This window comes from Toxotes jaculatrix, chromosome 19, assembly GCF_017976425.1.
Source record: "Toxotes jaculatrix isolate fToxJac2 chromosome 19, fToxJac2.pri, whole genome shotgun sequence".
Taxonomy (NCBI): Eukaryota; Metazoa; Chordata; class Actinopteri; family Toxotidae; genus Toxotes; species Toxotes jaculatrix.
The window spans coordinates 7,682,780-7,710,143 of record NC_054412.1 but is presented as its reverse complement, the minus strand read 5'-3'; the positions used below and the strand labels follow the sequence as shown (position 1 = coordinate 7,710,143).

Genomic DNA, 27,364 nt, shown 5'->3' with positions numbered 1-27,364 from the left:
AATGGGGGTTCAGGTTCTTGGTTTCTTAAACCTAGTTAGGTGACAGATTGGTGTGGTTTGCCACATGAGATGATGTAATTACAGAACGGTATTTAAATGTAAATTCCCACGATGCAGTAAGGTGAGTCCATCTAAGCAGATTGAAATAAAGACCAGAAATCATTTACTACATCTATTGGTCTGGCATCAACCTCCGGCCCTTTTGCTCATGGTGAATAGAAAAGCAAAGGCTGGAATGAGAATTAGTGGAGCTCTTTGAAGTCTGCAGTAAGATAGCATCAGAAATTCTTCTCTTGCAAGTGCATTGCTCCACATGGCTCTCTCTGTTTAGCTGTGTATCACATAATAAGTTATAGACTACTATTGTCTGCCTTTGCAAGGATATTTTTAGAGGTTAATCAATCGCAGTAGTCCAGAGTAGCACTATAAACTGCAGCTGCAGCTGCAATTGACCTGTAATCCTGACATCAGTTAGTGAAGGATTGAGATCTTTCTTATACAATCCAAGAAAACCCCAGAAAACACATGTTGTTTTCTGGGGCCAGTCCTTCTGTAATCTTCTGGTGTGCACTTGTCAAATACTCAAACCCCAACAGGAAGTTTCAGTAGTGAAACTTCTTGCAGAGATTTGAGTCTGTAAAGTTTTTACTGGCTGAAGAAATATGTATTGAGCTTGATGTCAGTTTTGTGAGTGTGTGTAAGTTACTGATATTAAACGTTTTACATATAAAATGTCACAGCATAAATCACGTCTGCTACATGCTAAGCGATACTGTGTGATTTCCATGTCTACTTCTGTGTCAAAATATCACAAAAATGCAGTCTGCAAAGTATAATGAAGCAGAGGTGCAGGTGTGTCATGAACAGCAGCCATTAATTCTAGCAGCTATAATGCATTTGCCATGTCACATGTGCAAGTACCACAGCCAATGACGTGGTGCGTCAGTGGTGTGATATGCGCATCATGAAACTGCGACATTGCCAGTTTGGCCAGGGACAGTCCCTCTATCAGTATTTCCTGTCAAAACCTACTGTCAACTGTCTAATAAAAGCAAAAATGACACAAAAAAATAAAAGTACTTGCGACTGCAAACTTGTAAATGTCAGTAGTTAAATGTTTCTGCTAAACCTTTTCACCATTGATTACAATGGGAAAAAATTTGTAATGTGTCCAAGACATAAGTAGTATCCAGTGAAGGGGAGGCTTGTGAGGTCTGCTCTGCTTCTTCCTGCACTTTGATTGGCTCTTGGGCCGCTGCCAAAGTCGGTCTCTGGAAATTTGATCAGCGTGTTTATTCATCGGCCTTTAAACAAATGGTTCATTTTTACCTCAAATCACGAGTCACAATTTCTCTATTAGTGTTACTGATGTCAGCAAAACCAGACAGCGGAGTTTTCTTCGAGGCCTATTTGTTTGTCCAGAGCAATGAAAATGCACCATTAGCAGATAGACAGACAGCTGGACACACAGTCATCTGTTGAGCTGTAAATCACCACCGATCTAACAGGGCAGACAAACATAGTGACCGGACCGTGGCCTGGCCTCCAAAACCACATGTGAGCGGGCAGGAATGTATAGCCCACTGCATTGTGGGTTTGTGTCTGGGGGAAAGAGTGCAGACTCCCTGACTCACGGGACGCTGTGAGGTTGGGGGATGAGGTGGGGGCAGCAGAAGTTTCGGGAATCAGAGCGCAAAGTCAGGAGTGTGTGAATCATGGTTCATATCTCCTCATTCCTCCTTTTTGCTTTCGTTTTAGGCTTTAACATGACTCTTAATCACCATCAGCAGAATCTCCAATAAAATACAGACTCTTGTGACAATTTAATCTGTGAGACAGTCGATGGGACGTAATAATCCTACAGAAAAGGGGTTATGGTTAGGGTTAAAAATGTGCTAAATGAATTTGAATTTTAAAAAAATAATGGTCAAAATGCATAAGAAGGCACCTTGTGAAATATTGATGCACAGCAATTTCTTATTTATACTGAATATGTATGATAAACTAATGCCGGCACATAATCGATAAATTGCTCAAGTTCTTGTGCAGAATTGAAATGGAAATGACTGTTTTATGTCTCCTTTTCAAATAAGACACCATCTAATTATCTTCTGTTCATCTTTTCTTTGATTCCCTCTTTCCCAAACTCCCCTCCTTTGCTCTGCCTTTTTTTCTCTTTGAAGTCCCAAAGAAGTTGCTCCAGGAGCAGGGCCCCAGACCACCGGTGTTCTCCCCACCACCCAGCGCCCATGACCCCAACATAGTGGGAGACAGCCCTCCGGAGGGGAGCTCAGTGAAAAGCCCTGACACTGTTCCAGGTGAGCAAAACGACAAACACATAAGCTTATTCACTCTCTCACACATAGACATGCACTCACAGCCTCCCATGGAGAGAAGTTAACACTGAACAGTCACAAGGCCTCCCAGGCATCAAGAGAAACAGCAGGGTCAGGTCTCAAGTCAGGGCATAAATGTATGTATATTTAATGTCACACAAGTTCAACTGTTTCCATATGTATCCTAGCAGAGCCACTGGTTTGGACCATTTATGATCACTGGTCTTAAAAATATACGACTTTCCAAGAACCAGTGATTGCACTTACATGTGACCACAGTCTAAATCAGTCTGTTATAATGTCAAACTCCCAGAGAGGGAGAAAGAGGGAGAAGACAGAGCAAGAACAATGAAATGAAAGAGTGAAAAAGGGGAGATGCCAGCAAGGAAGGAAACTTAAACAAAGCTTTATTCATGAGGGATGGTGGCCTCCGTCCAGCACACTAATTACTCTGCTCAGCTACCGACACTGTACTGATTTGGAGGATAGACGAATGAATGAGGACTTAAGAGAGGGAGCGGACAAAAGATGTGTGCGGTAGTGCTGACAGTTTGAAAACGCACGAATGGCTTCAATTTCTTGCACCCGTTTCAAAGAACTTCACCTACAGCTCATCTGGAAAAACCTGTTTCCGTCTCTGATGTAGCGATAGGGGATGAAACATATGAAGGAGGAATATGTAGGCGGAACAAGATGCGTTTCACTGTTAATACACGTGCCCTGCTTTTCTCATTTCAGTCATCACATTTCGTTTTTGTTCATTTTCAACTGAACAAAGCATAAAGAAGCATAAAACCATAAATAAAAAAGAAACAGATTCAGTCATTCTGCTCGATCCAACCATGGCCAGTGTCCAAAACTGTTGGATTATCTTTAAAAACATTTGAAATTATTTGGTATCTTAGAAAACTTTGGGTTCTTGTCTACAGTTTAAAATAAAACATTGTAAATTTTTAACACTACTTGGCAGAACAATATCATTTTGTTGAAACTGATCCGCCCGTTAGAAAGGTTAAAGAGGTTATAGCTGTAAAATACAAGTTTCTGGCTTTTTGTAGACTCCATGCCAGAGATAATTTCTTCTGTCTCTTCCCCGGAATTTTCTTTCAGTGACGTCCTGGGTTTTGTCCCTTCAGCCATGATGCTGGCTATACCTGGTTCCTATTATGACTATTTTGAACACACCTCTGTTGCTGATGCTGAACACATAAATACTGTGTGTACTCTGTATGAGGATCTTTTTTTTTTCTAAGAAAGGGTCTCAAGGGTATCAACACAGATAAAGTAATTATTATTGATAATCAAATATCACAGAAGTATTATAATTTAAATGAAGAATGAGTAATTGGATTACAGTTACTCTATCTCCATTACTTTGTATTTTCTAGCACTGGAAGTGTTTTTTATTGACGATTTGTTTGGCTATTTTATGTGTGTGCTTAGAAAGAGGGATTGTGGTTGAATGTTATTTGATGTGCGCACCACAGCAGTGGGTCCAGGTGGAAACATTTACCTCCTCAGTGAGCAATTCCAGTCTAAACTGCATTTATCAGATAAAGAGAGGCCTGACACACCTTAGAGACTCTGCAATTAGAGGTCATTGGTGTGTGTTGACAGTTGACCAAAGCGTGCTTACCTACACTGACAAAAAAAAAGAATGGAAATCCGACTATACTCATACACACACACAGATCTTTAAGTTTTAGGTCACTGAACTGAATACTGCTCTTTATTTTGGCTGTCTTAGCTCAACAGTTGTTGTTTTTTTCAGTGAAGCATTTCTTGCCCACAATTTAAAATAAAACTTTGTGAATTTGAACACTACTTATGTGGAAAAGAACATTTTGTAGAAACTGACCCCCGCCCATGGAGCTAAAGTTACAGTGGTTACACTATTTCATCTAAACATCATTGTCAGGTTAACTACAGGCAGTTGTTCTCAGAAAATGAGTTTTCGTAATGAATCAAAGTCATTAAATCTCTCAGCTCAACTCCTCATGTTCTTCATACACAACACAAGCCAGCAAGTAAACATTGAAAGAAGTCGTGCTGATGAAAACCCAGAGGAGGAAACAGTTGTTCCCATCTATAAATAGATTGTTTTCTGAGATTTTGGGGGAGCTTTTGAAATGTTGCCAAAGTGCAAACTTTTCCCATGTGATCCTGTGTTTCTTAATGGCCTGAGTAAGAATGAATTTGACAGAAGCAGATGTTGTGTTATCTTCTGAATCACACAACTCTCTGTGAACATATGTGTGTCATTATGTGTGATGCATCTTTTTACAGAAGCATATCTCCAAAAAATAGAAAACCACTGTGGATGACTCAGTGGTCTGCATGCTGTAGTCACAATGCCTCAGACGTTACGGTCTTGTTTTACTGTAAATGACCAAAGCAGCACCGTCATAATCTGACTGCACATGTATTCAAAACACACTCCTTGTGTGTCATTGCATGTGGGGCCACAGATTCTGATCTCTGGGTGTTTTTATACCCTGTCGACAAACAAAACATCTTTGTCTTAAGACAGAGTTCAAATGCTTCATCGGCTACTCACATTTGTTTTAGAATATTGTCTGCTTCGTGCCATTAAACTGAACTTTCCTGCTCTGTCGTGTTTTGCAGATAAGAAGAAGATTAGGGAGACAAACCCCAACGAGGAGAAGTCTTCAGAAACCGAAAGAGGAGGAGGAGGAGGAGGAAGAGAACGTCCCTTGTGGCCCAGAGGCATGAATCCCATCATCAACTCCACCTCTAGAGCCAACATGGCCCTCATCAGCAACGCACTGGCAGCCTACACCTACATATCAGGTAGAAATTTAACCTTGTGTCACATATGACATGAGCAGCCAAAGGACTCAGGTGGCAGGTAAAAGACGGCAGGTAAGTTAGAGACCATGACCTAACGATCCAGTGTTACATTATCTTTCTGAATAGTCAAGAATAGGGCTGGATCTTTATGCTCAAGGTCAGTATCAGCTCATAATTTCTTCTTGGCCAGTGAAATCAGTGACACTGGGATTCGAATGCATGGTTTCATGTGTGGTGCACGTGTGTGGTGTGCTTTCATTTGGGTAAAATCCCCCGTTTCCTTTTTCTTGTGACTGAGAGGTGGGTAAATGTGGGCCAGAGGAATGCAGATGTTGAGCAAGATAACGGCCACGCACACACACTACACACATTGTCAGTCACCTGCTCTAACCAAAGCAGATGGTGGAGTTTGGGATATTTCCTGTTTTACTACCTCCCTCTCTGTGACTCAAATAAACAGTTTATACACAGTGAAATGCATAGTACATACAGTCAAATAAACATAGATGCCATACACTGTACTGTACAATACTTACTCAGCGTGCACAGCTGTGAACTAAAAGAAGTCATAATATTTTATGATGTACATTTATTTGCAGCATGCGTTATATTGTGGAATATTAGACCAATACAAATGATGTACAGTATGACTTTCAAGTGTGGCCTTGTTAAGAGAAACCACAGTGTGTGGCTGGATACGAGTGTGAAGGCACGGAGAGTGCTGCAGTTCAACTGAGCTGCTTAGACTCATTCATGAGGAAGTCTCTGATCTGAGTGATGTTGTACAGAGAAAACCTGCAGGATGGAGCAGTGGCTGATGATGAAAGAAAGATCCTGTTGAGAAGAAGAAGAAGAGAGGCAACTCAGTCTTATCCACCTTGAGCTTGAGACGTAAATATCAATCAGCATATAGAGATGCATTTCTGTAGATGAGGGGCAAAGAGGAGTACAGAACATAGTTGGCTTGGCAGAATTTGTGAGACATTATAACCAAACCAAGAGGGAAGTGAGTCATATGAGCTGTAAGTCTGCGGCCAGTGTTCACTGCAGTGACTGAGCCATCAAGCGAAATATTTTATAACAGAGTCAGCTGAACAGGTCAGAAGAAAATAAAAAAGAGAGCTAACATTAGTCAGAAATCAAAAGGTTTGATGTTTTCTGTAAGAAATCCACTGGATGTAAAATTTCCCTCTCTCTTTTTCTTGTTCTCCATCTCTCTCTCTTCCCCATAACAGACCACCCAGAGAGGGCAGCGCTCTTCTTCGTCTGCGGTGTGTGTTTGGGCCTCTTCCTCACACTTTTTGCTCTGGTGGTCCAGATCTCCTGTCGCACCGACTGCCAGCCCCGCCAGCGGCCTCCTGCCAAGAAACGGGCACGTCCTGCTGACTTGTCCTCCGATTCCAGTGATTCGGACTCGGACTGGGACACCACCTCTGACCTGTCAGCGCGGAGGCACCGGCGATTTGAACGCACACTTAACATGAACGTGTTCACGTCGGCAGAAGAGCTAGAAAGAGCGCAGAGGCTTGAGGAGAGGGAGCGAATCATCCGAGAGATCTGGATGAATGGGCAACCGGACATCCCCGGGACACGGAGCCTCAATAGGTATTACTGAGCACTGCTCAGAGGCTTTTTATAGGAAGCTTACTTGACTTGAACACATTTTAGGACGCACTTGGATTGGAACGGGCAAGAGACAAGGCCCTGATGAAGCTTTATAAGAAAGCATGCAACTGCGACTGTGGACTCACACTGATGAGAACAGTAGAAGGTATTGCAAACTTGGGAAGAAAAGCTTCCCTCTCTGGTGGTTGGCATATTCCTCTGGGTATCATAAGCTATACCCCATTTAGTAAGAGAATAAGCTCACTGCGCAGTAAGCTCACCTTTTAGCTGCTTCTTTCTGCTCGAAGAGAGTGGGGGTGAAAGGCTACGCTGCCTTGCCCGTGACCTCGGCAGGCCTTTCTGAAGTGGGGATTTATGGGTTAGCTGCTTTAGACACACACACAGGCCTGCAGAGACTACATGGTGACTGAAGGACCAAGGCAGACCAAGATGGGTCTGCTTTATACAGAACGCAGAGAGGCTGCAAGAGACCGTGACCCTCTGAGCTTTATGCTCAGTACCCTACAAAATCAAAAGTGTTGACTTTACAGAGGGGCAGCATGAAGCAGAAAGCAGCGCACTGGACGATGGGACAATGTAAGACAATCTTTCCATGCTGCATTTTGAACTTTGCAAAACCAAAAGATATTTTTTTCGGGAATTCATCTCAACCCTTATGAAATATATTTTATAATATTTAATAGTTTATTGACGTTGTGTAATTTTGTTCTCAAGTATGGTTTATTATGAGCTATTTTTATACTTGGCGAAGGTTGTCTGGCACCTCAGGGATGCAATCCTAGTGTTTCTGTGTTTGGTTGACGTATTTGCTTCCTCAGAAGGGGATCAGCCCATTTAAACAGCTATGTCAGCATTTAAAGAAAAGAATTAAAAATATATAAAGAGCCTCAAAGAGGTTTCAGTGATTTAACCTTATTTTTGATACAGTATGTTTAATTCACAGTGCAGTGCCTTTTTTAGCTATTAAGTCACTGTTTTCAAGAGTGCAGCTTGTGTATCGCTCAATAACTGGTCAATTTATTAATTGGAAATATCAAATTTGTCATATATGTATTCCCTTTTACCATTACTGTTGCTTTGCTGAAGTAGAGCATGTGTAAAGCCTGAATGTCAAACGTTGCACTTGCTATCTTATCGGACGGAAATGTACATAGTAAGATAATGCCAATTTTGTACAAGTGAATTTGTCAGAAATGATTTTTCTGGTCCTCATTCACAGAAAGTTGCAAATTTCAGGTTTTGTGTCAACCGCGCCCTTCTTTCAAAGACACCAGTGCTAAACAGATGCTTGTGGTAATCGCTGCTCATGCCCATCTGAAGAAGGAACGAGCACTGCAAAATATGTTCACAGTGAACATGAAAAGTTGCTTCTCTTAAATCACATTGCCAGTTCAATAACATAAGCTATTGTCTATCCAGTTCTGTTTGTGCTGCCCTGGATTCAAGCATAGAAATAATTATAGTTTTCATAAAAAAGCTTTCAATTTTCCTGACTGAGAGTTTTATTGAGAGTACACAGGACATATTAAGGTCATCCACATAAACACTGCCACTCTACATAGTTTTTTTTTTAAATAAAGACAGTTCTTGTGTTTAAATTTGAATGGGATTAAAATGTGCCAATAGCTGGTAAGGTGAGACCAAAATATGACTCCTGTGCTTGGAATAAACTGTGTTCAAAAATAACCATTTCACATTTCTTTCTGAGATGATGTTTTGCATTTTAAATGCCACTTCAAACGGGCACAGGGCTTGTATTACTGTCCAATTAGGCACAATGCTCGCAGTTTATTGTAGCACTCAAAACGAACTGCTTTAATCTAATGATAATTTTTATTAATGCAAATATGGAGAATAAACACACTACAATGAGATAATAACGAATTTACAAGATTGATGACCAGTGGGCATTTCTATCATGGATATTTATTGGCGTTGCTCGCCTCCTGGTGGCAAACTAAGGGCTCTACACTTTGTGGACATTGAAAGGATAAAAGTTACCAAATTGTAAGCCATTTATAACTATAGCAAATCATTTGAAAACAGTCATTTCTTTAATTGACTTTAACAGTTATAGGCTAGATTAGAACCACATTATCTGTGGCTTTCGGAAATGTGTTTGTCTTTTTTTTTTTTCGTTTTTTTCCAGTCGCACCGTTTCCATGGATACCATAAACTTAACTGCGGTGGAGCTGTCCCGTGGCGTTACACAACAACAAAACCTCATTAAATCTACAAATTACAACAAAAATAATACTGTTTAAAAAGTTGCGGAGCTCAGGAAATAGCAATGTCTTGGAACTGGAACAGCCAGGGACTACCGTTTTTACCAGGATACACTTTTCGGGATATAACGGTAAGACTGATGATTGATTAAGTTGAACCTAAAACTCTAAAACTAGCCGGGATAATTCAAAAATGTTCTTAAGTTAAAGTTATTCGCAAGACAATTTGCTGTTATCTTTCTGTAATGCAAATGTCATTCCTGCATTCCTCCAGTTTGTCTGTGTAATAACTGTTCAGGCCTTATCGGGGATGCACTTGCTGACCGTTGCCAAAGCAAATGGTCATTAATTAATGTCTTTTCCATCAAAATTATAGAGATAGAATTCTCTGTTGTGGTGTTCAGAAGTAGTAAGATTAAGTATTTATTATTCAGAGACTGATTCAGAAATTAATTATTCTAATGTTGAACTGAATTATCATGTATTCTGTCCCTATCTACCTCACCTTATCTATTTCTGTAGTACAGTATTGTATTACGCGTATTTTGACAATAGGCTCACTTCATAATTGGATTATTGAACTCTATTGTGATTTACCAGAACTAATTTATATTCTGTTCAATGATCTTCCTTTGCAGAAGTCGGCCTTCCATCGGCCCCAGACACTTGACTTCAGGAATGGCTATGCTCTGCCTCGTCGCCCCACTGCTGGCATTGGACAGGATCCTCTTTTATCAGAGCAGCTGATCCAGCAGGAGATCAATGAGTTGTCCTTAGAGACACCAGACATTACATACGGCTCCTTTGATGACAGGCTGTCTGAACACTTCATCCCAGCTCATGTGGCCCTTGACAAGAAGGTAGGGAACCACCACAAAGTATAAAACTATTATTTGATGATTTTTGTTGTTGTCCAGTCAGATATCCAATTAATTCCTTGTTTGTCTGTCCTGCACCAACCTCTTGTCTTGTAGGTGCTGCGTTTCTATGCATACTTTGAGGAGGATATCCTGCATTCCCCTGAAGAGGTGTACCGCGTGCGCCCCGTGGTCATTTACTACTACCTAGAGGATGACAGCATGTGCATCATTGAGCCCGTGGTGGAGAACTCTGGGATACCGCAGGGAAAACGGATCAAACGACAGCATCTTCCCAAGAATGAATGTGGAGAGCATTACCACTGGAAAGACCTGAACCTTGGCACTGACCTTGAGGTGTATGGCGTCAAGTACCACATTACACAATGTGATGCTTTTACAAAGGTACAACTCTCACCTGTATGACTGCACTTGCCTTTTCCAGTATTTCTTATATTGTCTATGTGTGTTTGACACAAAAAATGTGGATATGTACCTGAACATGTGCTCTCTGCCTGTGCACAGGAATTCATGGAGAGTGAGGGCATAGTTTTGAATGACGCTGAGCCGATGCCAGAGGATCCTTACACCAAATGTCGCGAAATTCCTCAGCCTCACTACAAAACACCCTCTGAATTTGACCGCATGCACCAGTTTCTCACTATGGACCGCAAGGTAAAGGAAATTCCCTCCATTCCTAACTCACTGGAAAACCATTACAAATAAAAATTATCTGCTTGTGTAGTTTTTATGCCAGCCATGAAGTAGATCACATTTAGAGGAACAAAAAAAGCTTGTGGGTCTTATGTCTCAGTGACAACAACCACTTAGCTTAAGGTCACCTAGTTTAACTAAAACCATGTTCTTTCATATTTTTTAGTTTATGTTTCTTTAGCTAAGTGTTGAGCGAGTATTGACCATTATAAATAAAGCAAACTGACTTTTTTTGGTCAGGTGCTGCGTTTCTTCGCCCTGTGGGATGATGCTGACTCTCTGTACGGGGAAACCAAGCTTGTTACTATCCACTATTACCTGGTGGATGACACCGTGGAGATCAGAGAGGTCCATGAACCCAACAGTGGTCGGGATCCCTTCCCTGTCCTGATGCGCAGACAGAAGCTGCCCAAGAAAATCAGACCACGTAAGATGCAATGCCATGTCACTTGCTATTATAAATCTAGTCATGTCATGAGTAGATGTTGGCGTATTTCAAAATTGACATCATATAAAGTTAACTTTGACTATTTTATGCTCTATGTGATAATCAGTTCACATAGCGCACTTGAAAGAAAGAATATTAGATACAAAGGATTTTTCATGAGACAACATGAAAGAGATTTAAAAACCAAAACATTTTTCTTCATTTTCTTATTTTCTTATTTATTCGCTACATTGCTGTACTCTTCTTATTTCCTTCCAGAGGCCTTCCCCAGCTGCGTGCTGGAGGTTTCAAAAGATGAAGTGGATGAGTACTACTCACCCAAAGACTTCCGGGTGGGTCAAACGGTGAAGCTGCTGAGCCGTCGTTTTTTGCTGTATGACTGTGACAGCTTCACTAAAGAGTATTTCCAGAAGAACCACCCTGACATAGAGATGAAACCCACTGAAGTACCGAAGAAGGCTGACATGCTTAAGTACAGGAAAAAGGTGAGAAACTGAATTAGTTACTTGCGTTGTGGTATCGTAATTAATTATTTGTTCTTATCCATTACCCTCAATGTTGTCCATATTTACAGGAGGTCCCTCCCTACAATGGCTTCGGTTCACCTGAAGATTCTCTCCAGAACTGTTTGTTTCTAATCCCCGAGCCTCCCAAGAAGAACGTAGTAAAGATGCTGGAGAACGATCACAAAGTGTTGCGCTACAGTGCCAGACTGGTGAGACAGCATTTGAGAATGTATTTTTGCTGTCACACCTGCCGGTCATTCAGACCAACCTGACCAAATTCAAATCCACTGACAACAAAACCGTCTATTTCTCTGTTTGTTTAATCCTTCCTATGTCACTGACATTCCAGGACCCCCAGAATCCTGAAAATGAAGGACGACGTTTCATTCTGTCCTACTTCCTGTCCAATGACATGATCAGCATATTTGAAAAGCCCACTCGCAACTCTGGTATCATCGGTGGCAAGTTCCTGGAAAAGACACGCATACCCAAGCCGGGCTCTACAGTGGAAAATCCTGAGTTCTACTCACCTGCAGACTTCGCTATTGGAGCCACTGTGGAGGGTGAGGTTCTCAGTGGCCAAAAATGATTAGTGTGTTAATGCGTCTGTGTTTTTCCAAAAGGAATGTTTGGAAACCAGGTGGAAACATTTACCTGTATCTGAAATTATAATTGTTTAAAGTATAAGCTAAACTTTATTTTCTTGTAGGGGGGTTGATATGAAAGCATAAAAGCTCAGCTCACGTCACTTTTCTCCTCTGTCTTTTGTCTGTTGCTTCAGTATTCAGCCACCGCTTTGTGTTGACCAACGCTGACCGTTATGTGCTTACATACCTGGAGTCCAACTCAAGCCAGATCCCTTCTCAGACGCTGGATTCTTTGCGTCAGAAACTTGGTGTGGGGACAGAAAATAACCAGCCAGGTGACCAAAATGGTAAAATACAATCAGCTGAATGTCTCTCTGTAACTAATTGTCTGTCAATAATACTTTTCTGCCAGTAGGTGTCACTTTAAAAAAAAACAGAAAAAGGAATAATATACAGCAATTTAAGCCTAAACTTGAATCTCTGTTTCTTTATCAGGTGATGAAGTAGCAGAGCCGTCTTCATGATGCCAGAGAAGGTGGGATTGCCCCAGTTGTTCTCTGCTCAATAAATCTGTCCTCAAGAGTGTGAGTCAGAGCCCTCGCAGAACACTTATCACAATAAATACAGGATATACTACACTATATATATATATGTCTGATGAAATCTGACAACTTGTGCAAATTCATAAAATAAATGTATAAATTATGCAAATAATTTACAACTATTTTTTGCTGTTGGCAGGGTTAACTTTAAAATGCACTTTTTATTTTGGGTATTTCCCAAAGGGTTGCCAAGGCCTAACCTAAATGCTGACTGGCTACATGGGAATAAAAAGTAAGTTATATTTGAGATGGGTAATCATGCAAGTACATTTTATGTAGAAAACTGTTCCCTCAGCCACACAAGAAGGCAAAAACAAGGACGCTTCTAGCATCCTATTATTAGCATCAAGCTAACAGGGCTGCCCTTGTTTGAGTCTCTGTCTCATCCCATTCAGATCTGCCTAAACTCCCTGCTGTTTAGTGTGTTATGAAGGAACAGTAGTATTTCTGCATATATTTATCTTTGTTTACAGATCAGCAGTACTAGCGCTATTCACTTTGCTGCAAAATATAACACTAATGAAGACTTAGTGAATAATTTTTTCATGTTAGTGACAGATGTGTCAAGTTTATACAACGAAAATAGAGAAACCTAAAAAAAAAAAAAAAAGACCACAGTTTATACCACGTTTGTATCTTATTTCAGAAAATTGCATTATTTAATAAGTAATTGACAGAATTAAAAAAAAAAAAAAAAAAAAAAACATGGAATGGCATGCGGTAATATCCAACATACATACTTGATGCATATCTGTTAAGTGACCAGTGACAAATGTGGGATTTTAGACAGATGTAAATCATTGGGGAGGAGCCCAGGTGACCACTCTATTGTATGGCCAAAATCCCTTCCCTAACATGGTGAAGGGATAAGGGGTCAGGCCAGCATACAGTAAGCTCATATCAAAGCATATCATCAGTAACATTTTTTCTGCTCCAAAGGATCAGAGCAGGAAACAAGCAAAAGCCGGCTCAATGGCAAGAGCTGCAAACAGCTGCAACATCAGACAACACTACAGCCAATACAGTACTTATGTATGAGGATATGCATTGACACATTCAACACTGACACACACAGTAAGATGTGTGCCACATACTGTGTTCACTTTACATTTTAATCATCATTCTGCATACAATGGTGTTCCTTAGGGTGGGATAGCAGGCTGCGTGGATGTATAAAAATACTGATATGATGAGAAGAGTAAATGTCTGTTGGGCTCGAGAGATTTCCTTGGATTCCGTTTTCCAGCATTCAAGCCTAAGTCTGTAGCGACTGAGTCCCTGTGACATCTCAGGACATAGTCAACCAGAAGCATGGTGGCCACTGGCCGCCAGCTTCCCTGTTTTGCTGTTGACAAACCTTAGCCTGGGCTAAGGCCGCTGTTCAGGCCAGTCTGTGCTTTATCTTAGGTGGATTTGAGCTTTTTGGTCCGAGGAGAGGCTCCATTCTCAGCTTTAAGAACTCCATTTTCATTGTGACCAACTGGCAGGGAGAGAATAAGGTTAGACATCAGTATGTCTGCTAATGCGGAACATGTCAGACATATATTGTGATCTGGACATATCAAAAAAAAAGCAGGGAGTGATGGGTAAGAGGAACACAAGTGTTTTAAGTAAGGAATCATGACAAGCCACATTCCTGAAAATTGTGGTATTGTGAAACTGTTGTTGCCTTACTCCTCTGTAGCTATTTATTAGGAGATGACGTCAGTGTATTTTGAATGTTTGACTGGCTGTTTATACTCACGTGAGTCTCTCTTTAGTGTTCGTAGGGGTTGTTTGGGGGCTGTCTTCTTGCGAACAGCCTGTTCATGCCTGAACTCCCTCCAGCGCCTCAGCTGGAAGCGGATAAACTTCCAGAGCAGCCAAGATTGGGTCAAACATACCAGCAGTAGAACAGTCATCCTAAAGGGGCCCAAGGCAAGAAGATTAGCGCGATTGTGTGTTTTGGAAACTGGGCCTGACATTGTGTGCTGAATTAATGAAATTACTTTTTGGCCTGAGTTATTAGTTCAAGGGCTGAAGAATGTTTCTTCAGTTTCTCAGGGTTTGACAGTAACCGTTGCTCCGGTTAACAAAGGTCAGATCTAAACTACCGTTTTTACAGTTTGCTCTGGTTGGCCCTGTTTGTAACCACTTTTTTTTTCCCAGAGACATCCCTAAAGAATGTTCTGACTAGTCGCACTGTAACTGCACGTATGATGAGTCATAATGATTATGAAATATCACATTGTAGTTCAAACCCCATTTTATTGATTTCTAGAGATGTGTCTTTACTTTGCAATTAAAAGAGTCATTTTCTATCAATAAGCTTCAAAATTCCTGAAAACATCCACTGAAATTATGTTGTAAAACAATAAAATATGAAAAAGTCAACAATTTTTATAGGCACTAAGTTGTTATAACAGCTGTAAAAAGTAATAGTTTCATAAAATGAATTATTATCCACAAATGTAGGCCATATGTCATTTTTTTGTTCAGTTCTGTCGACCCACATATGTGTTTACCTTATCAGTACAGTGTTGAAGTTGCCCATCTCCCAGTCCAACCCCTGGTTCTCGATGCGAGCCAAACCAAACCCCACAGCCAGGAACATCAGGGTCAGCGTGGCCATCCGTGTAAACACAAAGCTGACCGCCCACAGGTCAAACCTGAAGCACAACACACACGGACATTATGGTCAATAAAGAAAAGGTGCTGAGGCAATCAACTCCAGTTGGTGCTCATCAGACCAAATAAGGCAACAATAAAAAGTACTGTAAAAGGTGAAGAACATTAAAAATGTGATACAGTAGCTTAGGGAGGAGAAGAGAACAGCCAGGAGAAATGAAATCTGAAGACTTCAGTGTTCGGGTCAAAAAAATATTCTGAGGTTTTTGTCAAAAGTCAGACAAAAGACAGTAAGAAGCTAAAATCATTAAACCACCACTGATGTTACTTACATTTTCTGATGGTTCTCATCAGTGAAATAGAAGAGTCTGGCAATGTGGAAGCCCAGCTCTGACACATACTGGAGGAAGAGGAGTACCAGACCCACACGACTCAAACTACACAGGAAAGAAGAGAAAAGCAGTCAGGCAGAGGTGACGCGTGAGGCAAAGAGCGGATTAGGTGATAAAAGAAATAACACAACAGTGGCAAACATCCCTGCAAATGATACATTTCCAGACTCTAGACGCCATTAAACACAAGGATGCAAGCTAAGCAGAGCAGAGGAATCTGCTGCTGTAGAGAAATATGTTTCAAGGTCACTAACTGATTCAGGGAGGTTCACATATCGCTTTGAACTCTGGGATGTTTCACTGTTATTTGTTATTTCTTTTCTCACTACCCATGCTTGCATCTCTTAACAAGACTTTGAATTTGCAGGTTTTCAAAAAAGGGTCCTTCTGTCGGATGCTTACTTTAACAAATAGGCTGCAGAGATGTGCAGCAGATACAGGCAGATGTACTGCAGCTGGCGAGAAATCTCCTCCTGAAAAACAAACAACCTTTAATTACTGCATTTTCAAATCCTGGAGCCTTTTGTTCTTCCTTATTCTCCATCTAATGCACATACATGCAGAACACACGCAAACCAAGATAAGCATGCACACACTCGCAGCTTTTCTTATCCTACTGCTTAACTCCTCCAGATCCCAGGGCCTCCTTACTGACCTTGCGTACTTTCTGGAAGTAGAGCTCCGGCAAGGCATGGAGCCAGTAGGCCAGCTGAGTGAGGTAGAAAAACTTCACCTGAAACCTGGACCAGAAATACAGAAGGAAAGCAGGAGAAAGGGAGAAAGGGTGAGAAGGAGAGTCAGTGAAATTGTTCCAGATTTGATTTGTTTCCTATGACTATGCAACTGTCAAAAAACAAAACCTTTCATCCAACAAAAGAAAAAAAAACTGTAATAAATGAGTTGTTTTTAATCCCCTTCCCACAGCTGCATGATAAGGCTTTGGCTCTGTGTGCAAGGTATATGCAAAGAAGACTGCACATTTAGGGAAATGATGATAAGACACAAACTACACGAAGTAGAACAAAGCTGAATTATCAACTGGCCAAAGCGAGCAACTGGGGCCCTCAGAGGTCCTTAAATTCACTGTATGGGAGTTACTTTATAGTAATTTGATTAATTTCAAACTAGTTCTGAAATGTACATCAAACCTGAGGTGTACATGGGGATAGTTCTCCCAAAGGCTGCTGGGATGCAGGAGATATCCTTCCTGTGTGAAGAAATTAGGGAGACGAACACTTAAAAATGCTTTATTGCTGCCCTTCATTTGTTATCATATAAGATACCATAGTTATAGTAAAATGTCACTTACTGTTATTAGAATGTAAAAACTCCACACACTAGAAACCAAGTGAAACACACACAGTTGACCCGACTCATTAAACTTTGTGTTCTTGCTCTTGGAGAGGTGGAGACGCCGGTTCACTTTCTGCAAGATGAACAATACAACAGATCACGTGAAAGTAGCTGGACCCAGGAAGAATGGGTGGCATGTTTACTCTGTCACCGTCATGCACAAGGAAGAGTCACAGAAATTCAAATAACTAGGACACGAAAAGACAGCCGATACTATTTATGTCTGTTGCTGAAGAAGTATTGCTTTCAAGACACTTTGGAAACTGTGGTGATGGAGCTAAAATAAAACCTCACTCCTCCTCACTGGCCTATTTCTAAACAATGACACAAGGGCTCATACTTTCAGATGGATCAAATGCTACTCTCTCTTCCTGTCTCCACAACTATCCGCAGAGCACTCGAGCGATGTCAGCCCGTTTTCTGTCTGATTATGTGTTGGAAACAGTCAGCATACTGTTCATACTGTTCCTGTGCTTTTGATGTGGCATTCTTTTTTTAATGTACCACAAAGTGTATTTGTAGGCAAACACCTTAAGAGGGAAACGGCTCACATCCTGGTTTCAGAATACAGTATCTTCATATCCTCGAATATATTAATAGCACACTTCTTTGATACTGTGGGAACGGTTAACAGAGACCAGACATCTAATGTATTTGAAGTATTTTTCAGGTTCATCACTGCAAAAAAGATAGGTTATTAAGATTATGATGAGGACAATAATCACTTTCAGCAGTTTGCCTACAACTGATGGAAGATAACCATGCATGCAAACACATATAATATTATCCTATTATACAAAATACAACAGGTGACAGTCAAGAAATCAAGATCCAGATTTGCTGATAACTCATTTTGGTAACATCTTGCTTTATGGGTCTGTAGTTTCAAAATAACTTCCAAAATGTTTCTTGGAAAGAACTATCTAATAATTATAACTAATTATAGGGGAAATTGAGTGTTAAATTGGTGCACTTTCATTTATTTATTTCAAACTAAATGCTGCGTAATGTGGGGAGTCTTTTAGTTAGTGCACAGCAGGTCACCTGGGCTCGCACAAATGAGAAACTGGTGTAAAAGCAAGCATATGAGAGTGAAGACTAATGTTTCCAATAATAAATGAATAATTGTGTGGGTTTAAATGGGACAGTTCTTTCACAAAAATGGTCTCTTAATAATAGTCAGTATATGATTCACTGGTGAAGTGTGCCACAGCTGATAAGGTACTTACATCCAGAAGATACTCCTGCACTACTGCATGGAGAATGATGGCGATGAAGAAATAGAAGAGGATGGTAGCACAGTCCTTCCATCCGTAATGGTACAACGTCACCTCTCCCTCTAAGCATACATAGGAGGGGTCAAAAACACACAGCCATGTTGGCAATCAGATCAACATCCTGGAGCAGCGTAAACTGTTTTTATAATCACACTTCAATGGCAGTAATCCAGTAATGCAATATGCAGGAAGAAGAACAGCAGAAGTGAAACCGTGTTGCATGCTTATGAGGCAAAACTGGAAATAAAATGCGTCTTTAATAATAATTCCTCAGCTGCACTGCATACCTGGTGATAGTGTGGTGACATTGTACTGTGGCTGAATGAACAGTATGGCCGTCTTGGCTGTAGCCTGGAAATTAGACGAGATAGTAATTAGCAATGTGTTTCAGCAAGCCTGTCTGAATGCAGCCTCAAGAAGCTGGTCATCCAGATGTCATTAAAGTATGTAGGTGTGTGTAGGGGGACAGAGTAAAAATCCAAGCTTTTCAGAAAATATTTTGTTTACAGTATTGTCTGTCAATGCCCCCCCTCCTCCGCCCCGGCATTTTGTTAGCCACAGGGAACTGAATTCCCTAAGATGCTGCTGAAAAATTGGTCAGCATGATAAGGCTTGTATGGACCTGGGATGTGGAGGCTGCAGCAGCAATTCCCAAATTGTTTTACATCAAGCATCCCCACAAAGACATGTTGATGTCTTTAGATTTCTTATATTGCTCAACAGCCTTAAACCCAAAGATATCCAATTCACAAAAAAATAAATAAATAAAACACCTTAAAAAAGCAGAAAATCCTTACATTTGAGAAGCTGGAGCCAGAAAATGATTGTCATATTTTGCTTGAAAGTAATGGTTTTGACACTAAAAAGATCATAATTGTTTTTTTTTTAATTTAACAACTTCTTGTGTCTCAGATGTCTTTCTTATTCCAGATAATCAACTTGTGATCCCCTATCTTCAACCCCTTCAGAGGTACCATCAGGTTGGGAACCACTGCATCAAACCCACAGATGGTAAGATGATAATATTAGGAACATGATAAAGTCTGGCTCAATTTATCCAAGGTATGTACTAATTAAAAAAAAACCTTCCCTGCTGAGGTACCTGAAGTGACCCTGTTGGTTGCCTGGCCCCTCTTTGGGCACCACGGTGCAACAAGTCACCAGTCATTCCCTGAACGCCAGGACAAAACAGGTGACTTGTCAACACCAAAATCTCAGATTCAAGACCAGCTACAGCACTGTTGTTCTCTTTTTCCGAACCGAGAAAAATGAAGGAAATCCCCTACTTATTTTTTACCCGGCCAGCTGTGTGATCACAGCCAGGGTTCCGGACTGAAACTGTGCAAAATGCTCAAGCGGCAGCCTGAAAGTCTTGCTTATGCACAACGTGTGAGAAACTATTAGCTAATGAAACACCTGATTAATTCAGTCACTGTGTGGCAGAGGTGAAATCCCTTCAGGTCAGAGCAGTCTTTGGAGCAGTTGAGCCCACGACAGCCAGCAGCAGCGGCTCAAAGATTGAGACGTGGCAGTTAACAACTAACGAGCTCAAGCTAGCGACAAAAAGCCATACGCTTCCGTTTACGCTTTTCAAAATAAAACTACCCAACGGCGATAGCCTGCTGGAACTTCATGTCCGCAACAGCGAGGCTTTTAATTTGAATGCTAAAACACATTGCTTCCTATCTAAAGTCGTCTGTATGCGGTTTCTGACATACATTTTGGAAGCAAAATGTTGCAGCGGATTGTCTGGGACAAGACATTGCCAAGAAGGAAAACAGGTGAATTTTGGAGAAAAAAATTACAAAAGTTACATTAAGTAGTTTTTGAGCACCTGTGTATCTGCCAACAGAAGAGTTTTCCTTGCTGTTTTTTTTTTTTTTTTTTTTTACCCCGGTTGTACCCCGATAAAAGAAATTCCTTTTGGAATTAAAAGTATTAACAGCAAGACACCGAGACTTTTAAACATATAAACTAGCATCAAAGGTGTAAAGTTGCAGTATATACCCTGGGGTTCTCTGGCGTGTCTTTGAATCTCAGTCTGAATCAGACGTTGCTACTTTTGACTGCGAACAGAGGAACATTCATTGTTCACTAAACTTGTAAAAACTGCAGCAAGCAGCCACCATATCCGCGGGGCCAATAACACCGATACGAGACTCGGATGCAGACAAACAAGCAAAACTCTGTTTTTTTTTTCCATAGCAAAAATCCCTTCAACCGAATAAGATTTCATTTCGCTCTGAGTGACAAATTTGAATGTGCAGCAGGCTTGCCATCTTAAAACAGCTGAGTGAGACGAGGGAAGAAAAGAGGGTTCATCTCACCTCAAACATCAATCCAATCAGAATGAAAATCACAAAACTGAAGACGATGTCGGCATGGTTTTGAATTAAGAACTCCTGGCTGAAGAAAGGGTAACTCTTGTTCCTTCGGCGGAATGCCATGTCAACTCCCCGCTGTTTTCCCTGCTATTTTATAAATCTGAAATTTTTCTGACTACGAAGTTCAGGAGTTAACTTTCTCGCTGGTGTGCGCATGCGCGCCGTCTTAAAGGGCGAGTGCCATAAATACCTTCTTTGAGGCCATTTACACAATAAGCTGCGTTCAGTCTGCCGTGACCATTTGCACCTGAGTGATCACACAGCAGTGCGCGTTTTAAATGTTCAAAAACATTCAGAAACAACTCAGCTCACTTACTTTGATGCCGTAAATATGAAAACACTGCTAATGTTAAATAATTACAAACACTTGTATTCCAGTCACCCCAATATGTAGGATATTTATTGCTTATTTAAAGCCACCAGTGGCCTTGCACTTCACAGTTCAAAATGTCATGTAGGCAGTCACGTGGGTGCAAGAAAAAAACCCAGCATCACTTCACTGCTTTCTGGATTTCATCCCTTTTACACAACAGTAATGACCAAAAATGCATTTGTCCCCTATAAATAACAATCAAGAGCACATAAAAAAGTCACTACAAGTAAGCTTCTTCTTTTTTTTTTTTTTTTTTACCTTTTGTTACACAATAGACATTTGAGTTTAAAGTCAGTGCCTGAGACATTTTTTTTTTCAACATAATGTAAATTCCGGAAAACATTTCAGCAAATACATGATCAACATGTAAATAAAGTTAAAACATCAAACACAGTTTTGCCAGGTTGACATACTAGCCCTGCTCAAAGCAATGCCAGTCAACATGATTATACAAAAAATACAGTATATTATTCTCTGATGGGACTAGGAATTTGTTGTTTTTTTTAAATGGGAATAACAAAAAAATAACAGCAACAGATGTATGATACAGAAGATACTTGTGCTTTTAACAAGCCAACAAAGCTCTGGCTTACGCTGAGATGGTTAATATTCAAAGGTCAGACACTCCTGCCCCCTTTTGATCTAGGAATAACTTCTCTATTTTCATATCTGCTGACAATTATTAACATGAATCACAGCAGTTTCTGTTTGTAACAACAGAGAACATCAGCTGTCTGAGTTCATAAAGTAGCTGCATATTTCTAATGACGTTTATTGATTTAACTCATGGCTACTTCCTTAACATGTAATTACAACCTGGCAGAACCAGTGTTCATTTTGTTGCACGGTTGTTGAGGCTTGAAGTTAGCTGCTGGCAAAAGAATTAAAAAAATGTTTAATGTAAGGTAGAAGGTGTGTCTGAGCTCCACACATTACCCTTGTGGCTAATTAGCTCTTTAATTATTGTCTTGATGTCTGATGAAAACACTGCTGAAAGTTTCACCACTGTGTCCAGCATCTGGGCAAAGCAATGCTTTTAGAAAATAGTTTATGATTTGAGAGTAGTGCAGGCTAGCTTAGCATTAGCCCGAAATTGCTGCATATGCTGTGCCCACAGTGTATTATATTTATGGGTATACAGAGGTGAAATTTCCAGAAACCTGGTGTAGTCCTTTAATGTTGGATAAGTTGCTGTTTCCCTGATTCTGTCATGAGAAAGCTAGAAGCTGTCATCCTCATCTCTCCGGGACATTATGAGCTGCCTCCTTGGACCTGTGAGATGAGGGATACTGGAAGGAGAGTCCAGGACTCCAGAGTCCAATTTAGGAGTGGAAGTGCAACGAGGTCCGACCCGGCCCATGAGCCCACGGACATCTCTGTGAAGGGCTGGATCACTAGGGATGGAGTTGAGGCGAACACCCTGTTCCAGAGCCCCTATGTCCCTGTCCAAACGGGGGTTACTGGCGCTGCTGGGAGACTGAGGGTCAGCACTGAAATACAACGTTGAACTAGACTCTGTGGGGCAGAAATATGGCTCTGGACTGTCTCCAAACACAGACTTGCCCTCCGGGGAGCTGCGTTTATAATCTGATGCGGGTGACTCGAGAGGGCTCTCCATCTCCAGACTGTCGTCTTCTTCTTCAGGTTGTTCGGTCGACGAGGGTTCGCTCACACTCTGGAACTCATCTTTGCAGTCTGAGAGGGGTGCCAGGCCTTTCCCCTGAGATTCAGAGGTGGAGATTCCTTCACAGCTGCCTCCTGCTGTGATAGTGACGCCCTCGTTACTCTTAAACTCTTGGTTGTACTCCTCCATGTCCAGTATGGCTGCTGCTCCGCCTGCCCCATATGCTCTGTTGATCTTCCCCAGGTCCCCTGTTTTAAGGGCCAGGCGGATCAGGAGCCAGTGGTGGTGGTAGCAAGGGCAGGAGCTGTTAGGCCGGCCACCACAGATTCCTGGGTGCTCCAGCAGAGTACCAGCCACACCTGAGAGGGAGAAGCTGCCATGGTTTTGAATGGAAGGAGCTGGCAAGCTTTTGTCCCCAAGAGAGAAGGAGGACTCCCCCTGTTCTATGCATGTGCTGCCCATGTGGTTGTGGTTGGTACCCTGGGAGATCTCTGTTGACTTGGGATGGAGGAAGCGGTAGTACAGGACAAGAGAGGTAGCACCTGGGAAGCACAGGGACAGGAAATAGTTGGCGTTAGTAAAGTAAGTATATTTTGGTACACCTGTCACAAGCAATAGTCCAAATATTTAGTCAAAACCACAATGAAAGGCTGCAGGAGAAAACACTGCATCCACCCCGGCTTCACCTAAATCAAATTCTGGTTTTGGGTATAGACTTCACACACAAGTGCAGTAACCACATACCCAAAAATCTCAATTTACCATCTTTTGACCTTCTAACTTCACTAATTTCTTTGGAATCATATGATTCTATCCTTTATTTTCCTACAGCCCACACACAGCTTGCTGCCACTTGTTAGCTTAGTGTGGTTTTTAAGACAATATCAAAGATCCCTGTTCATTTACTTTCACGCTCAAATATTTAAAAAATGACTATATCTTGAAAATGAATATCTTGGATGGTAAATTTGCACTACTTCACCAGTCATATGTGCACTATTGCTATAATTCAACAAGTCGCACTTAAAAGGCAGTTACTATTTGTAAGGCAGTAGCACAGATAGCGGTGTGGTTTTACTTAGAATTACTTTTAATGTACCTGAATCGTCACTGGGGTCATATTACTCACATAGAACACAAACTATGAGTTGATTTTGACACTAGTCTAATTATGAGCAATGAACATCAAAACATCTAAGACAAATCTGCTCTAAAACAAAAGCAGAGCAGATAGAGAGAGTGACTCACCAAGGAGAAAGCTACACAGCACAGTGGTGGGAAGGGTCATGCTGTCCCATGACGCTTCGCTAAGGAAGTCGGAGGCGGCCAGCAGTAGAGTGGCGTTCTCTATGAGCATGAACTAAGGGAGGAGAGAAGGTCACACCATCAGTCATCTGCTGACAGCTTTACGTCACTGCAAGCGAAGGGCGCAGAGGGCAGGGTGACAATGCAAACTGTCTGCCTACGTGTGTATTTGTGTGTATATGTGCCTGCTGCTATGAGACTGTGCTATAGGAATCAACACTGAAAACAGACACCGGGATTAAATGCTGCAGAAACAAGTTAAGAAACAGCAATTTCATTTAAAGCCATGTCTTACTGCATAAAAGCTGGCCATGCGGAAGCGCGAGGGTCCGTCTTTGACGTTGAGGAAGAGGAAGACGTGGACAAGCCCCATGATGCCATTAAAGGCCCGCCAACACCATGGGCCGGTGCAGATGTCTGGTTGCTGTGATACCAGCCAGAAGGAGGCTGTCAGCCAGTGGAAGCCTGGAGGTCAACGTAAAAATAGACTAGAAGGTGGAAGCGCAACAGAGGATCCATATAATGTATCAAGCTGATGCAGAGGAGCAACTGAAAAACTGGATCAAGAGGACATTCTGAAGGACAATTACATCATTCACAAACTCAAATCTAAAGAATAAAAATCTGGGTGAAGCTCTTGAACCTTAATTTGCATTTGTATACTCGGTTACTGTACAGCATTCATTATTATTTCATCGCATCCTTTCTCCTCCTTTCAGATGTGTCAGCTACACAAAGGTGTCCATGGAGCTTGCTACTCACCTGCTACTCCACAGACCCACCAGTTAAAGACCCTGGCAAAGAACATGAGGCAAGTCACCCTGGCACCCAGCATGCCTGCCCTCCACACCAGCTGGCACAGCAGGGCTGCCGGAGGCATGGCCAGGTGGCCCGGTCGGATCAGACAGCAGGCTCTGCTGTACAGCACCAGGGCCCAGGAAATAGACAGCACACACAGACCACAGCAATAAGCCACTAAAGGTAAAAAAAGAGGGAGAAAATATTTTTAAAAAGACATTATCTCCTATTCAAACATTGTCTAGAACAACTGACGTCCCAAACATCATGTATCGAGTTTACCTGGTGACATGATGCCCACATCAGTGGACACCACGACATACGCCTGCAGCAGGCTCTGAGGCAATGTGAGGACAAGGGCCTCCAGCAGCCAAAGGGCAGCAACATCTGCCTGCTGCATGACAGCAGCTCCAAGCTCAGCCACTGAGCCCTGCATGCGCAGCACAGACCTCATGCAGTCCCATAACCTGCCAGAAGAGGGGGTCAGAGACAAACACCAAAGCAGTGATAAGTAACCTCCTCGTGAAGGTTTCAATGACAGAATGATGCAAATGTAATTTTTACTGTGTACTTTGATGGGAATGAAGTATCACACCCAATGTTCTTTTGTGTCGGGCACAACAGAACTTTTGTTGATGGTTTGTTTCCAATCAAGGCACACGGTATTAAATCTGAAAGACATCTTCTAAATATGCAAATGATGTTATATTTTGTACATAATGTCTAGAGTGGGAAACATCTCACCTTTTGAAGATGCCCAAGTGCAGTATGTGTATGACAGAGAGGTAACATCGCCTGTCATCACCATCATCATAGTACCATTTCACACTCAGCAGTTGAACCGCCGTCCCCGGTAGAAAGAGGCCGAGAGTGAGGCCTGCCCACTGTGTCTCCTCATTCCAAAGGTAAAACCCTATACAGTAGATCACTAACAGGTGCACACATGAACACACACAACAGACAGATGCAAGGTGGTTAAAGTATTTTGTGTTTCTATGTCATGTGAGAACTCATGTTTAAAAATCGTCTGAAGTTTTTAAATGAAACACATATCAGAGAACATAAAACCCAGCATATTTGAGAGGATTTCCTCAGAGCTGCAGAGAACAGCAGAGTCCTTGAGAAACTGGAGAGCACATCCACCTTGCTCAAGTGAATTATTCTTTAATTTAAGAGGAAGCTGTTCTAATGAAATGATGCAAGTACCACCAAGAAGAGAGCAGAGTCTTATCCTGGGCTTTAACACAACCTGCAATTATTTGTCTTTAGTTATGTAAGATTCTTGTACTCTGACAAAATACTAACTTGTCGAGAACCAGAAGGCCCATCATTGCATTGACCATTTAAACTAACACCCAATATTTCTGTGGCAGGCTAATTCCAGCATAGAGTCCATGCAGCAGTGGAAAGGTATATCTGCTGAAGACAAAGTCAGACATTGTACACATGCAGTCACCTTGTTCCTCCTGTGTCCTGCCCTTGTCCCATTGATCTGCTTAGTCAGGGAATCATCGCCCTACCCTGTGCTACAAAGTGCTTTCAAATACAGACTCCAGATGTGCATCAGTTGGTATACTTAAGCAGTAATAATAACGATAACATAAATATTAATAACATGCTAATAATGTAATAATATTATAGTTTTGAGGCTGTAGGTGCAAGAGAAAACTAAAAAATTAGCATTTCCCCATAGTATCAAGGACAGGCCTTTACTGACTAATAGTTAATTAAGATTAATGGTTAAAATGAATATTTATCTCATTTGTGTGACCCTGCTGTATGACCCCTGAAGGTCTTGGGGGCCCCGTTTGGCCTACCCAGTTTGGCCTCAATACATTGCTATGCATTTTTTTTTTTTAAATGCTAGGTTTGCCAATTCAGAAGTGACGGCTGTGCTACAGCATCACCATTTGAATTGTGTTTCTAACCTGAACTACGGCTGCTGCTGGAATTGCTCCAGCACGAAGCATCATGGCTGAGCATTTTTCAATTCAGTATAAGCCAACGAAAATACCTCACACCAAAAACACACTTGCCTACACTATTTTTAAATCAAGAGATTCCGTATCAGCTCGCAAACCAGCGAACAAGCCGCCTAAGAAGCGTGGCGCTGGGAATTCTGTGCCCACTTACGAGCGCTCCGTTCTGCCACGATCACCAGCGCCGACACGCCGAGCAGGACCGCCTGGCACCACGCTATCCAGCACCCGCTCCGCCGGGCCGCCGACGGCATCCGGCGGGCAACCGCACCAGCAGCGTTTATCATGACACGGACAGGTGGGAGAGAGAATAAAACGGTGACATTATCCCGGGCATCCTTCGCCCTGGGTACATCCGCTCCCTTCTTCTCCCGCTGCCTGCCCCCCGTCAAAAATATCTGACGTCATTAGTGCGCGGTGTTAAAGGGACATCCGTTTTACTGTCCGCCCCTCTCCTCCCCCCTCCTCCCCCCCAGCGCCCCCGACCTGACCACCTCTTCAAAACATACAGTCCCTTATGTTTCATTGTATATATGCTTAATTATATATATTCTACTTAT

General features: G+C 41.8%; 4 protein-coding genes across 6 annotated transcripts in view; 2 read left to right on the top strand and 2 right to left on the bottom strand.

Annotated features, from left to right (window-relative positions):
• Nucleotides 1-8,450, top strand: part of LOC121199478 (protein eva-1 homolog A) — a 65,916-nt gene extending 57,466 nt beyond the window's left edge. For all 3 annotated transcript variants that reach the window (XM_041064200.1, XM_041064202.1, XM_041064203.1), the window contains 3 exons: nt 2,184-2,318; nt 4,962-5,147; nt 6,383-8,450. In XM_041064200.1, the coding sequence (XP_040920134.1) occupies nt 2,184-2,318; nt 4,962-5,147; nt 6,383-6,762 (701 nt within the window). In that variant the 3' untranslated portion in view covers nt 6,763-8,450. The remainder of the gene's footprint in view (nt 1-2,183; nt 2,319-4,961; nt 5,148-6,382) is intronic.
• Nucleotides 8,451-9,063: 613 nt separating this feature from the next.
• On the top strand, nt 9,064-13,370 carry efhc1 (EF-hand domain (C-terminal) containing 1). Its single transcript, XM_041064199.1, has 10 exons — nt 9,064-9,129; nt 9,637-9,858; nt 9,973-10,260; nt 10,381-10,530; nt 10,810-10,996; nt 11,276-11,502; nt 11,592-11,732; nt 11,873-12,086; nt 12,305-12,457; nt 12,606-13,370. The coding sequence occupies exons 1-10, from the start codon at nt 9,064-9,066 to the stop codon at nt 12,632-12,634; spliced, it is 1,677 nt and encodes a 558-aa protein (XP_040920133.1). The 3' UTR covers nt 12,635-13,370.
• Nucleotides 13,348-20,882, bottom strand: tram2 (translocation associated membrane protein 2). The gene is made up of 11 exons (XM_041064204.1): nt 20,669-20,882; nt 18,629-18,692; nt 18,294-18,403; nt 17,021-17,137; nt 16,860-16,918; nt 16,367-16,451; nt 16,114-16,184; nt 15,652-15,756; nt 15,217-15,360; nt 14,457-14,614; nt 13,348-14,192 (listed from the first exon to the last, which is right to left on the bottom strand). The coding sequence occupies exons 1-11, from the start codon at nt 20,786-20,788 to the stop codon at nt 14,116-14,118; spliced, it is 1,110 nt and encodes a 369-aa protein (XP_040920138.1). The 5' UTR covers nt 20,789-20,882; the 3' UTR covers nt 13,348-14,115.
• Nucleotides 20,883-21,105: 223 nt separating this feature from the next.
• On the bottom strand, nt 21,106-27,186 carry xkr5a (XK related 5a). The gene is made up of 7 exons (XM_041064133.1): nt 26,959-27,186; nt 25,570-25,753; nt 25,108-25,292; nt 24,790-25,002; nt 24,323-24,492; nt 23,971-24,082; nt 21,106-23,264 (listed from the first exon to the last, which is right to left on the bottom strand). The coding sequence occupies exons 1-7, from the start codon at nt 27,089-27,091 to the stop codon at nt 22,318-22,320; spliced, it is 1,944 nt and encodes a 647-aa protein (XP_040920067.1). The 5' UTR covers nt 27,092-27,186; the 3' UTR covers nt 21,106-22,317.
• Between the last annotated feature and the right edge of the window lie 178 nt (nt 27,187-27,364).

What these genes read in the sequence shown, in the direction of transcription:
- efhc1 (XM_041064199.1), top strand. Translation starts at nt 9,064, where the DNA reads ATGTCTTGGAACTGGAACAGCCAGGGACTACCGTTTTTACCAGGATAC. An exon ending in AATGTGATGCTTTTACAAAG is followed by an intron (nt 10,261 to 10,380) that starts GTACAACTCTCA and finishes GCCTGTGCACAG; the next exon opens with GAATTCATGGAGAGTGAGGG. An exon ending in CCAGCCAGGTGACCAAAATG is followed by an intron (nt 12,458 to 12,605) that starts GTAAAATACAAT and finishes TTTCTTTATCAG; the next exon opens with GTGATGAAGTAGCAGAGCCG.
- tram2 (XM_041064204.1), bottom strand. Translation starts at nt 20,788, where the DNA reads ATGGCATTCCGCCGAAGGAACAAGAGTTACCCTTTCTTCAGCCAGGAG. An exon ending in TGCAGGAGTATCTTCTGGAT is followed by an intron (nt 17,138 to 18,293) that starts GTAAGTACCTTA and finishes TTCATCTTGCAG; the next exon opens with AAAGTGAACCGGCGTCTCCA. An exon ending in TATCCCCATGTACACCTCAG is followed by an intron (nt 16,452 to 16,859) that starts GTTTGATGTACA and finishes TTTCTGGTCCAG; the next exon opens with GTTTCAGGTGAAGTTTTTCT.
- xkr5a (XM_041064133.1), bottom strand. Translation starts at nt 27,091, where the DNA reads ATGATAAACGCTGCTGGTGCGGTTGCCCGCCGGATGCCGTCGGCGGCC. An exon ending in CGTGGCAGAACGGAGCGCTC is followed by an intron (nt 25,754 to 26,958) that starts GTAAGTGGGCAC and finishes TGCACCTGTTAG; the next exon opens with TGATCTACTGTATAGGGTTT. An exon ending in GCTGTGTAGCTTTCTCCTTG is followed by an intron (nt 23,265 to 23,970) that starts GTGAGTCACTCT and finishes TGTGCTTCCCAG; the next exon opens with GTGCTACCTCTCTTGTCCTG.